The sequence below is a fragment of the Homalodisca vitripennis genome, unplaced genomic scaffold (assembly GCF_021130785.1).
Source record: "Homalodisca vitripennis isolate AUS2020 unplaced genomic scaffold, UT_GWSS_2.1 ScUCBcl_2584;HRSCAF=7495, whole genome shotgun sequence".
NCBI classification, from domain to species: Eukaryota; Metazoa; Arthropoda; class Insecta; order Hemiptera; family Cicadellidae; genus Homalodisca; species Homalodisca vitripennis.
In genome coordinates this window covers 26524-38395 of record NW_025778700.1, presented here as the reverse complement: position 1 = coordinate 38395, position 11872 = coordinate 26524, and the positions used below count along the sequence as shown (strand labels likewise).

At 46.1% G+C, this 11872-nt stretch overlaps 1 protein-coding gene across 1 annotated transcript; it reads left to right on the top strand.

Moving 5' to 3' along the window:
* Positions 1-9973: 9973 nt before the first annotated feature.
* Positions 9974-10859, top strand: LOC124372129 (early nodulin-20-like). Its single transcript, XM_046830495.1, has 2 exons — positions 9974-10572; positions 10653-10859. The coding sequence occupies exons 1-2, from the start codon at positions 10312-10314 to the stop codon at positions 10857-10859; spliced, it is 468 nt and encodes a 155-aa protein (XP_046686451.1). The 5' UTR covers positions 9974-10311.
* The last annotated feature ends 1013 nt before the right edge of the window (positions 10860-11872 follow it).

Here is an 11872-nt window from a genome sequence, read left to right as displayed (position 1 = left end):
CCACCCGTAACGTCTTCTCCGACAGTACCAGCTGTACACAATAAAGTGCTGGAAACCACGGTACCCGACGTAAGCACGGCCCTCTCCACGGCCGAAGGTCAGCTGGAGGCCTCACAGTGGGTCAAAGATTCATTCCAGAACGCGTTGACTGTCAAGTACATGAAGGCACTAATGAAGGACATTCCCAGCAATAGAAAGATTGATTCCATATACGGTCCACGCTACGAAAACAGTACACTAATGGTCGGGAACAAACCGTTAACTTTCGATAATGACGGCAGTATAGTCATAGATGACGTACACTACACGCCTACAAAGGGTCTTTATGAATTGCTCTTCAAACGTGCACCACTCAAGGAAGAGTACGACGAAAAACGATTTACACGCTTACAGGGATATAATGAAGCGGACACAGGCGCACAAAAGAGGTTACAATTATAAAAGCAACATAAACCGTAACAACTCCACAAAATATGAGCTCGTAATTTCAAAGTTATTCCCCAAAACACACACTGGTAAGGGATTCAAGGACCTGTCACGTCCTGACCCTGTGTACTATGACGACCCGAATGAATTGTGTGAGAGGCTAAGAGTGTTGGTAAGCTCCGCCGAGGCCGGTAATACGGGGCATAAAAACGAGATTATTAACATCGTAGAAGAGCTGAGGGAGCTAAAACTCATAAGCGGTAGTGGTAACGCCAGATACAGAGCTCTGGTATAAATGTATAGACAAAACCCCTTAATGTACAGTTTCGAAATGAGCGTGGACAAGTTTGGTCGCACCGGTAGTGAGGCCGGTAAGAGAGGTCCGCCTGGACAAGGATTCAGTCTCACAGTCGACGGCAACTACGATATCAAAGGCAAACGGTTATGTAACGTGGCCGATGCGCAGCAGAGTCTAGACGTTGTAAACTTGCAGACCTTGAAAAATAATGTGGATAGCGCAGTCCTCAAGACTGTGTCTGACGTTTCGCTTGTATCCAAGAAAAATGTGATGGACGCTAAAGGTAACAGGATTAGCAACATAGGTGATGCTATACTCTGGACCGATGCTCTGACTCTTCGCCGTCTTGCTAGTGAGGTGCCCTATAAGGACACGGACAGCAAATATTACAGGTTCGACAACTACAGATTGCGCATGATAGGTGATCCCACTGGGGATAGAGATGCAGTGACGCTAAAATATCTTAAAACGAACACTCTAAAAAGAAGTAGTGATGGTAACGTCTGGGAATGTGATAACAAAAGACTCGGACAGATGGCTGATCCTCTTCTCGCTGGCGATGGGGTAAACCTGCAGACCTTGGACAAGAAATTAAAAGACACCAAAACAGATATGACCCGGTCTATGCTCAAGACACTAAATGCGAATAAACTCGATGCCAGAAATAATAGACTACCTAACGTAGCTGACCCCACGAACGAAGCGGACGCCGTCAACTTGCGAACGCTAAACAAAAGAACACTAAAGTTCGATACTGAGATAATAGACGCTAAAAAGATAAGAATAATCAACTTGAGCGATGGTGAGGGACTGGGCGATGCTGTGACTCTGTCACAACTACGTACCCTTACACCTATCAAGAGTATTACAGATTCTACCGTTACATTCGATAATTTCAGACTCTGCATGGTTGGATGGCCAGTCGAGCCTACGGCCGCTACGACTAAACGATATGTAGATAGGGCACTATCACTTCTACCTCAGATGAAAGACGGCTACTGGAGTTTTGGACGTATGCGTCTGAGCGAGATAGAAGAGCCTCTATACGAGGGCGAAGCTGTTAATCTGAAATACTTTCAAAAACACGCCATGAACAGAGCGGGGCGAAATTGGAACGCACAAACCGGTAAAGTGACTAATCTGGGAGATCCTACCGAAATGAGTGACGCGGTGTCCATGAATTACCTAGTGAGAGTACTGAGCGAGGTCTATTACGATATGTACAAACTACTGGCTCCGACGCTGGACGCTATACACTTAACCGATAAAGACGAGTGGATCAGCTTCAACATTGTCAACCCATACTTTAGAGATCCAGTGAGCAGGGTTAGATCGAAACCGTGATGGTTTTATTTATATGTGAGTTGCTGACATTTTTACCGTCAGTTTACTTTAGAACCTGGCGAGATGCGGGTCTTGGTATTTATTCTATGTGTAGCTCCTCTGATTGCTGCTAATAAAACTTTGCTGTACTTGGAGAGATACGGCTATCTCGATACTAATACCTCAGAGCTATCCACAGACATTACACAGGCGATCGTTAGGTTTCAAGAGACGTTCGGCTTGAATGTGACCGGATATGTAAATGAGGAGACGACTAACTTAATGAACCAGCCCAGATGCGACAATTCAGACGAGTTAATAGCGTCTTTCACTGCAAACCCAAACTACGGATGGCGGAAAAACGATATTACCTGGTTTATGTACGGTAGTAATTATCAGTATGACCAACTATGTCGGGATGCGTTCGCCCTATTTCTCAAGACATTCCAACCTGACCTTCCGGCGGGACCCTATAAGTCCCACAATCATTTTAAGTATCACTCCCAGGAAACATCTTTCGTATTATCTACGGAAAAATTGCAGTAGAGTGTTTGATGGTAGGGGTGGTTCAGTGGGTCACGCCTTTCTCCCTATATTGGGGATGAACCAGACAGATGTTCATATGGACGGTGAAGAAGATTGGGATTATACAATGGATCTACCTGCGCCCGGAAAAGTTTCCTTCTTTTTGGTTCTATTACACGAAATTGGACACGCTCTAGGCTTGCAACATTCATCACTTTCGTCGTCTATAATGTATCCTTTTTATTTTGTACCACATGGTATTTCAAATCTTTACCAATATGATTTAGACAGAGATGATCAAATGGCAATACAGTATATTTACGGACCACCGGCCCCCTCCAACTCAACATCCACTACAACATCTACAACACCATCCACAACAACAACAACATCAACTACGACGACAACATCGGCTACCAATAGACCAATAGAGGTCACGCCTACGCCTACACCTACAGATTTGGACATTTGTAATTTAAGACACAAACTCAACACGTTCTTAGTAGTGAGAAACAGACTATACGCGTTTTACGGTAAATACGTTTTTTGGATACTAAGCCTGAACGAAGCCCATAGAACGCGTGTGAAGAGTTTACCAATCCTATGATAATTACAGAGTGGTTGACTTTCTTACCGTCAGACTTTACTAACGTTTCGGCCGTGTACCAGAGACCGAACGGGGACGTAGTCATGATCGTAGACAGAAACTCTATACGTTATAGATTACCCGTCACTTAGACTGTCCAATCAAAGACCCATTAGCAGAATCGTACATACCAGAGTTAAGAAAGTCAATGCAGCGTTAAACAGTAATATGGGTAAAACCTACGTCTTCGTCGATGACAAGTTTGTTGTAGAGTTAAACGAATGCACCCTCACAGGCACCATGTTGGGGATGACTTCAAGCGTACTCCCCGGTGTTCCGGGGTCCATAAAGGGAGGTTTCAGATATAAAAACGGTCGTATTTATTTTATAACAGACAGTTACGTGCTGGAGTTTGACGAGTTTACCGGTACTGTCACAAAATCCGAGGCGGACATCTTCGACGTACTGCAGATTACTTGTGTGCGTGAATCGCTACTCAAAACAGTTGTATAAAGTGATACGGTATATAAATGGCGAACCACAAACGTAATTCAAACAGAGTGAAACGAGCTGTCAAGCGGGGTAGAGGTATAGTGACCAGCGTACTGAACAACGCACTGCCCGCTGTAGGCACCATAATAAACCGTGCTGTTGACGCGTTACCTGTCGAATTACACCTTCCCGGCGGCTATCAGTACTGTGGACCAGGTACGAGATTAGGGGTGAGATTGGCAAGGGGTGATAGGGGTATTAACAAACTCGATTCTGCCTGTAAGCTCCACGATATAGCGTACTCGAAATACACGGATTTAGAACACCGGCGAGAGGCCGATAAGGAATTGGCCGAAAGAGCTTGGCAAAGGGTGAAATCGGGAGACGCTAGTGTAGGAGAAAGGGCCGCGGCCTTAGCAGTGACGGCAGCAATGAAAGCTAAAACAGCGTTTGGGGGTGGGAGAAAGAAAAAACCAAAGACAAAGCGAGGGAGGGGTAAACCTAAGGGCAGAGGGCTCTACCTGAAACCGTATCCAAAGAGGGGAGGTGGTGGGGTGAGGAAAAAGAAGAGGTATTGTAAAAAAAAACAACAATCTCGATACCGATAAAAACCTCTAACAAACCACGAATTGATCCGTTATGCGAGGCTACTCAATATTCCAAACTTTCGAGGTGTCTACATGAGGGACACACTGCCCAAGACCCCGCGGCAGTACGAGTCGGCCATAGTTAACCTGGACAGTTCCCACGGTGAAGGTACGCACTGGGTCTGTTATAAGAAACTTGGAGACAGAGTGTACTACTTTGACAGCTTTGGAAATCTGAGACCGCCGGTAGAACTCGTATCCTACTTTGGATCAGGGGTGAGCGTAACAGTATAACTATGAGCGTAAACAGTCTGAGGACTCAGTAGTCTGCGGTCACTTGTGTTTAAAGTTTCTGGCGCGTAATGTTTTCACTTAACGGAGCTGCTCCGCACGTATCTTGCGAGGTCATCTTTTCCACCAATGGATTTGAGCGATGGAGAGTACGAGATTGGTCTAATTGATCTCTCGACGTACTATACGATACCAAACATTGAAAGAGGTGTGAATGACATGTTCCACTACGGAGTCGACAAAGAAATAGTGATAGACGAGGGGTCGTATGAAATTGAAAACATAGAAGAATATATCAAAGTCGCACATTGACGGAAGTGTGACGTTCAGTCTTAAGGCAAACAATAACACGCTAAAGTCCGAAGTATCGTGCAGTGAAGCGATACATTTTGAAAAGCCGAATTTGGTAGCCTCAGTACTTGGTTTCACCGCTAAGGAACTGGAGCCTCATAAGATCCACATGTCCGACCTCCCCGTCAGTATTATGGCGGTAAACACGATACGTGTCGAGTGCAACATTGCACGCGGTTCCTTTCAAAACGGTATGGAAGGACACGTGTTGCACGAGTTCTACCCCGATGTGGCTCCCGGGTATAAAATAGTTGAGAAACCGAGCACTGTCATCTATTTACCGGTGAACGTCCGCAGGGTGAACAATATAGAGGTCTCTCTCAGAGACCAAAACGGCGATTTAATCAACTTTAGAAACGAACCCGTCTCGTTACGCTTGCACATTAGGAAGCGGCAATGGGTCTAGTATTTAGAGAAGTGTCTGCTCAGGCATTGGCCAGTAAACACCGGAAGACGGTAGTGTTAACATCGCGAAACATTCGGTTTCTAGCGTCACTGGGGTTCAAATATGGCGCTACTGGCAATAGAGTCGGCCGCAGAGTATGATGAAGTTGTTACAGGTTGGGAGTTTCACTCTCATAAGCCTTACGCCTCGTCAACTCTGAAGAACAACGACGAAATCAGAATTCCGATAAGTCAACAGGATATAATTACGGCACCGTTCGAAAGCAGTATACACATCACTGGTAAAGTGAGTGCTAAGAAAGCCGACGGGAGTGAGGCCAGTATCTCACTAATAAACAATGCCATCGCATTTTTATTCGACGATGTAAGGTACGAGATAGGTGGTATAGAGGTTGACAGGACGAAAAATGTAGGTATAACGAGTACTATAAAAGGACTACTCTCCATTAGGGATGAAGAGCAAAAGTGTCTCGTAAACGCGTGCTGGCTCGGTCCCAATACGACAAGTGAGGCCGGTGAATTTACGTATTCGGTGCCTCTGAAACTTTTGATGGGTTTTGCCGAGGATTACAAGAGAATTGTTGCGAATGTTAAGCAAGAGCTTGTTCTCTTGAGGTCAGCTACGGATGTCAACGCCGTTATCTCACCGGACGCGTCAAACCTCGACTTTCAGATTACATCGCTCGAGTGGCGTGTACCACATGTTACAGTGTCAGATAGTTTACAAATTAAAATTATTGCGCGTGATTGAGAAAGACACTTTGATTCACCTACCGTTTCGGTCCTGGGAACTTCACGAATATCCTTCACTACCGCAAACGACTCGACAGAGCTGGACAATAAAAACGAGTTCGCAAATTGAAAAGCCTCGGTACGTGGTGCTGGCCTTTCAGACCGGTAGAAAGAACGACCTAAGAAAGGACGCCTCTACTTTTGACCGTTGTGCCCTTACGAATGTTAAACTTTATCTGAATTCACAGTACTACCCTTACGACAATGTCCACGGCGATCTCTGTATATTTTACGACATGTACACACGATTCCAAAGTTCGTACTATCAAAAACCAGGGTCTCCGCTGATTGACTTTAAAACATTCACGTCTCATGTGCCTCTGTACGTGATTGATTGTTCCAAGCAGAACGATTCGATCAAGTCGGGACCTGTAGATGTTAGGTTGGAATTTGAAGCTAAGGAGAATTTCCCGCCAAACACAGCTGCATACTGTCTCCTACTGCATGACTCCCACATGGCGTACACAGTGCTCACCGGTTCGGTACAACGTATAATGTAGGAGCGGTGGTGGTGGTGGGGGAACTCTTATAAATAGCTGAATTTTGTACGTGTGGTCTCATTCTGTGTCATGGAGGAGCTAAACAGTTTTCTAAACGAGCCTGACTCGCTCGATGCGATCCGATACCTAAAATTAAAGACCGAACTACTCTGCAAGGTCGAGGGTATGCGAAGACTCTTTGCTCAATTTAGACCTACAGTTAGAGTACCCAGTGACCCTTATAATTACGACCATTTCAAGGAATGCGTGTGGTCACGACCCGAGGCTACGTCAGGTCCTGACACTTGTGGGTGCTACTATATGGATTCATACATTGGAGGTGCGATTACGATTTTGGATCAGTTAGTTGGTATGTACGACCCGTTTCTTTCGAGATTACAGGCTCTACTTGAACCCTTCCGTGATAACGCAACACAGTATTGTTAGGGTGGGGGTAATTGTATAAATTGAGGGTTCCTGATGCTAGACTTCATTAGCTCAATCATGTCTGACCGGGAGGGGCCTAACCAGTGTACCATAACTCTTCAACTGCTTAAAGATAACGTAACTGTTAGCACTAATAAATTAGATGTAGAAGAGGGCGAGTCTGATTACGGAGATGATTACGATGTAAGCAAACTCCCAGAGTTTGATGCATTTAGAATCATATTTGAGAGATATGAACCTGTTAGCGAAGGATACGACGAGACTGTTCTTGAGGATTTTGCTAATGTAATATTCAAGAAAGAGGGTAGCTCTGTTGGTGAACTAAGCATTAATGTGAAAGAGTGGCATCTGTTCCACTCTAAAATATTTTACGTCAAGGATTTTCCCGCCTTTGACGGTTTCGTGTTGGCGTATCTACAACACACTGTTGAGGATGATTTAGAGTTCTGCATGTATTGTAGCGATTACACATACGAGGTCCGTTACAATTAGAAAATTTAAATCTAACCGTATTTCCTAGCCCTCTTATTGGTCAAAATAAGCACGTCGCTGATTGGTCTAAATTGGGTATATAAGGGAGTAGTGTGAGGGGCTACGGTCAGACGGGACCTGGACTTCATTGGGTGCTGGAATTCATTAGCTCTCATACACTCGGTGACATTCAAAATGGGCGTGGAAGCGTTTGTAACTGTTTACTTTTACAAAAACGGGAAATTATTAAAAAAAGGCCACATTAATTGCTACAAGTTTTCTTCCAATGCCGATATATACGATGTGAAGGACTACGACCAAATTAGGGTTAGGTTTTCCTCAGAATACGATTCAGACTTTGACTCTGACGAAGAGGAGGAGGAGGAAGAGGAGGTAGACGCGGAAACGGAACCCTTACTTCGTTAATTTGCTGCTTTCCATTGGTCGAAATAAGCACGTCGCTGATTGGTCTAAATTGGGTGGTATATAAGGGGTAGTGTGAGGGGTTACGGTCAGACGGGACCATGCAGGCTTCAGTGATGGACGTGGAACCTGCGAAGGTTCCCAGGCGTAAGGAACGCATAAATTCGTTAACGGGTATTTTTCCTAAAGTCGGTTTACTTTTTAGGTAGCGATCTATCAAAGTGTGTGTAATTGTGGGGTTGTTTAAAGACAGAGGCGATTCTCTCGGGGTGCTATTCCATGGTAAGAAGGGGAGCGTTTACTGGTCGCACGATGTATTTAATCAGTTTGCTCCGAATTTCAACTGTATCACTCAGGCTTTGGAGACCTCGCAGAGGTTGAATATCAAGGTGGACAGTGGGGAGGATGTCAGGGTTTCGAACGTCTTTGGTCAAATGCATGCGTATCTCTATGACGGGGAACGTTCTTTAACGCTTAACAAGACCGAGTGGGTTCAGTTCGTTAACAACCTCCCGTCGGTCTACATCGCACTACGGGATCTCTTTTCCATCGAGGTGTCAGCTAAGAGTGTTGTTCGGTGTCTGCTGGCTGGCGAGAAGGAGGAGGAGGACGTGGAGTATAACGACATCCCTAGTCCCGTACTTTGCAGACTGGTCCAGGAAGTTGACCTTTTTAAAACGTTGGCCAAATGGAAGCGATAGTGGAGTTTCATGCATTCAAGGATAATGAGAACCGGTTTATTGTGAAGGAGTTTGTTGTGGTCAGTCATCTGTTTCGCTCACACATAGTGTTCAAACCCCCGTACAGCGTAACCGAATTAGATTCAAAAGCGGCTAGAACCGCCCGTTGGTTGGTGCGTCACTTTCATCATATTAATTGGAATGACGGAGGGATCCCTTTTGACGAAGATATCGTCCGCGCTCTCTGTAAACCCTTCGCTACTGTATATACTACGGGGTTAGAAAAAGTTAGATTTTTGTCTCGTTTTCACGATAACGTAGTTGATAGGAATATTGTAGATAGTAAGGAGGCTATTGTTTCCGATGCTCAATGTATTTTTACCTCAACATAATAGTGACTGTACATATGCTTGTGCTTTAAAAAAGGCTCTAGGGCGGGGTGAGTGAGTGGCAAGCCCCTAAGGCTGGCGTAAAACCTGTAAGTCCTGGGGTTTTCAACTGCTCTTACGGCAGGCCTAAACTCCGTAAGTCCGGGGGCGGTTGTGTGTGTGTGTGTGTGTGTTTGGATACCTCTATGGCGGGCCTAACCTCCGTAAGTCCAGGGGTACGAGCCTCGCTCTAGTTGCTAAAAAAAGATATGTAAAAAAAATATACTAAAAAACAAAATGTTTCTTTGCGAGTGTTTTACAGGTTGCATTGAAAGGCTTCTCCGAGTAAAGCGGCTTGTTACACTAGCAAGGATTACAAAGAAAAAAAAAAATACAAAAATCGTAAAATAAAAAAAATATGTTGGGAGGTAGCAAATTTGTTATGGAGTGGCTACCACCGTAAAGAGCGATGGTTGGGGCTCTTTACACACACGTGGATAGGCCTACTGGGGAAGGAGCCACGTAAAAATATCTCCTAACGCGCCGGGACCCTACCCCTTGGGTGGTGTGGAAACTTGGGTCACGTTGCAACAAGGACAAACGCACGTGTGGTGGGGGGTACGCTGCGCTTGCATATAAGCGACTGCTGCGAATGTATCCAGCATTGTGCAATCATGTACAGTTGCAGGCACCTTGTGTTGGCGTTATCCGTGGGAGTTATGACTGTGTCTACGGCCTTGATAGCGATTCTCTGCAGAGCACGCCTGCCCTCCCGGAGTCGGATACACTCGCTTGATGCTGATACTGGTGGGCCTTCTTATCGTTGCAGCACCCCTCGTTGCTGGTGACGACGACGGACCGCCTCCGCGGAAAGCCCCTCGATTGGTGGTAATGTTATTATTACTATTATAGAATTAATAATTATATTCCGTTTTTCCGATTGGGTACAATTTGTTTTTGTTTTTTGAAGGGCAACGACGATGACCCCCCGGCCCGATCCCCACCCCGAGATCCAGGACTCCCATTGTCGCCTGACCCTGATGACAGTGTGGAGGTACGTGTGCGCTTGTGTTGGTTTTGTGTTTGTATGCGTGTTTGTTTGCGTTACGGGCTGAATTGTTTTTTCTTTCCAGGAGTATGACTCGGATGCCACCGTGGAGAACCTGATACCCGGTGTAAGTACAATTGGCTTCCTTGTTTTGTCCGTCTCGTGTTTTTTGCTATTTTCCTACGGTTTGTTTTTTTTTTGCAAGTCTCCTGACCCGTGGGCTTTTGGACCGAGGCCAAGGCAGAGGCCTCTCAATGACACAGCGGTTGAGGACCTTCTGCTGGGACCCTGGGAAGTGTTGGAGGCTGCCATCACGGGTATGCCTCTACCACCGTCTCCATCACCGCCCCGGGCCGCAGCCCGCAGGCTCCCTCTCCAGACGATGCCGCTTCCTCGGCCGCGGCGACTTCCGAGGATAAGTATCGCCCCGGCCCAGGCCCCCTCGACGTCCCGGTCCTCTGGTGGGTCCAACGTAGCGACCGTCGCCCCGGCCCCCTCGACGTCCCGGTCCTCTGCTGGGCCCAATGTCGACTCGACCCAACCCTCTACCTCAACGGGTCGAACCGGCGCTTGTAGAAGGGTAAGTGTCCACCGGTAGTAGTGGTAGTAGTAGTAGTAAGTAGTATTAGTAGTAGTGGTGATACCTTACTTGCTTTTCAGCCTCCTACAGCTGCATCAGGAGTAGATGTGGCACGGCAGAGGTTACGGGAACTGGTGCTGGACCATTTCCTTCAAGTATTTGTTTTCGCCGGCGCACGCTCCCGTGGCGTGCACTGTGGGGGCGTTGGTTGCGATGTCCACCCTGAGGGCCGAGCTCAGGGATATGCTCTGGCTCGTCGACCATCTTCTCGACGAGACGCCCCGTGACCAGAGCCTCGTGATAGCGTACGCGCTTTGGAGGGAAGTGCGCTCGTCGTTGGAGGGTCTGCTCATCGGCATCGGCGAGAGCATGGAGTCGGCGGCCTCGAGGGATCCCTACGACATCGACCCTGAGGAACCGGAACCGTCGCCCCCGGCTAGGCACGTTCGCTGCTGTGTCTGTATAGACAGATTGCCGACGGTAGGGTTGAGGCCTTGTGGACACACTCTGTGCCCACAATGTGCCCATAGGCTCTTACGTTGTCCAATCTGTCGGGTGATCATCCACGGGAGGATGCCATTGTTTTTTTCTTAAAATTTTTAAAATAAACACGTTTTTTTGCTATGTAAGTATTTGATTTTTCAAAGTTCCCGCCACTTTTTTTTTGGTTCCCGCGCGTGAGGGATTTTTTCCCGCGCGTGGGGGATTTTTTTTCCCGCATTTGAGGGATTTTTCCCGTGGGGGCGGGGCTTAGCCGCCATCTTGGATCACGTGACCTGCTCTCGACCAATCAGAGCGCGGGGCTATCCTCCGGGTTACTCTACTAACCTCTTTAGATGATTTGAATAGTAAAACAATCTTAAATGTTATTCAATACATAAGTAAAATAATGATGGCTTATATTTGCAGTATCACGAGCACTTGAATGTGCAACTCTCTGTATACGGTCTGTGGTCACTCGACACGACAACCGCTCTCGTAGCCTCAAAGCTGCTTAAGAGGTACCACACCCGCTTCTGCCTTTACCATTGGTTAAATGCTAAGTTAAGAGTATTTCCTAGGATTGCCTTTGAAGGGTCTTTTAAACTAATATCCCTTAATGTTAAAATAAAAACACATGCTTCATGTATATAGTTTGTGAGATTAAAAATAATTAAAAGCGCGAAAGTTTACAAAAAAACTAATTAAACAAACTCTGACCATTTTTAACGAAACACAGTACAGCAGTTTGTTAATACAACCCTGCTTGCAGTTATTTAAGAAGAGAAAATTCATTATAGCATATCACATTTACAATCTT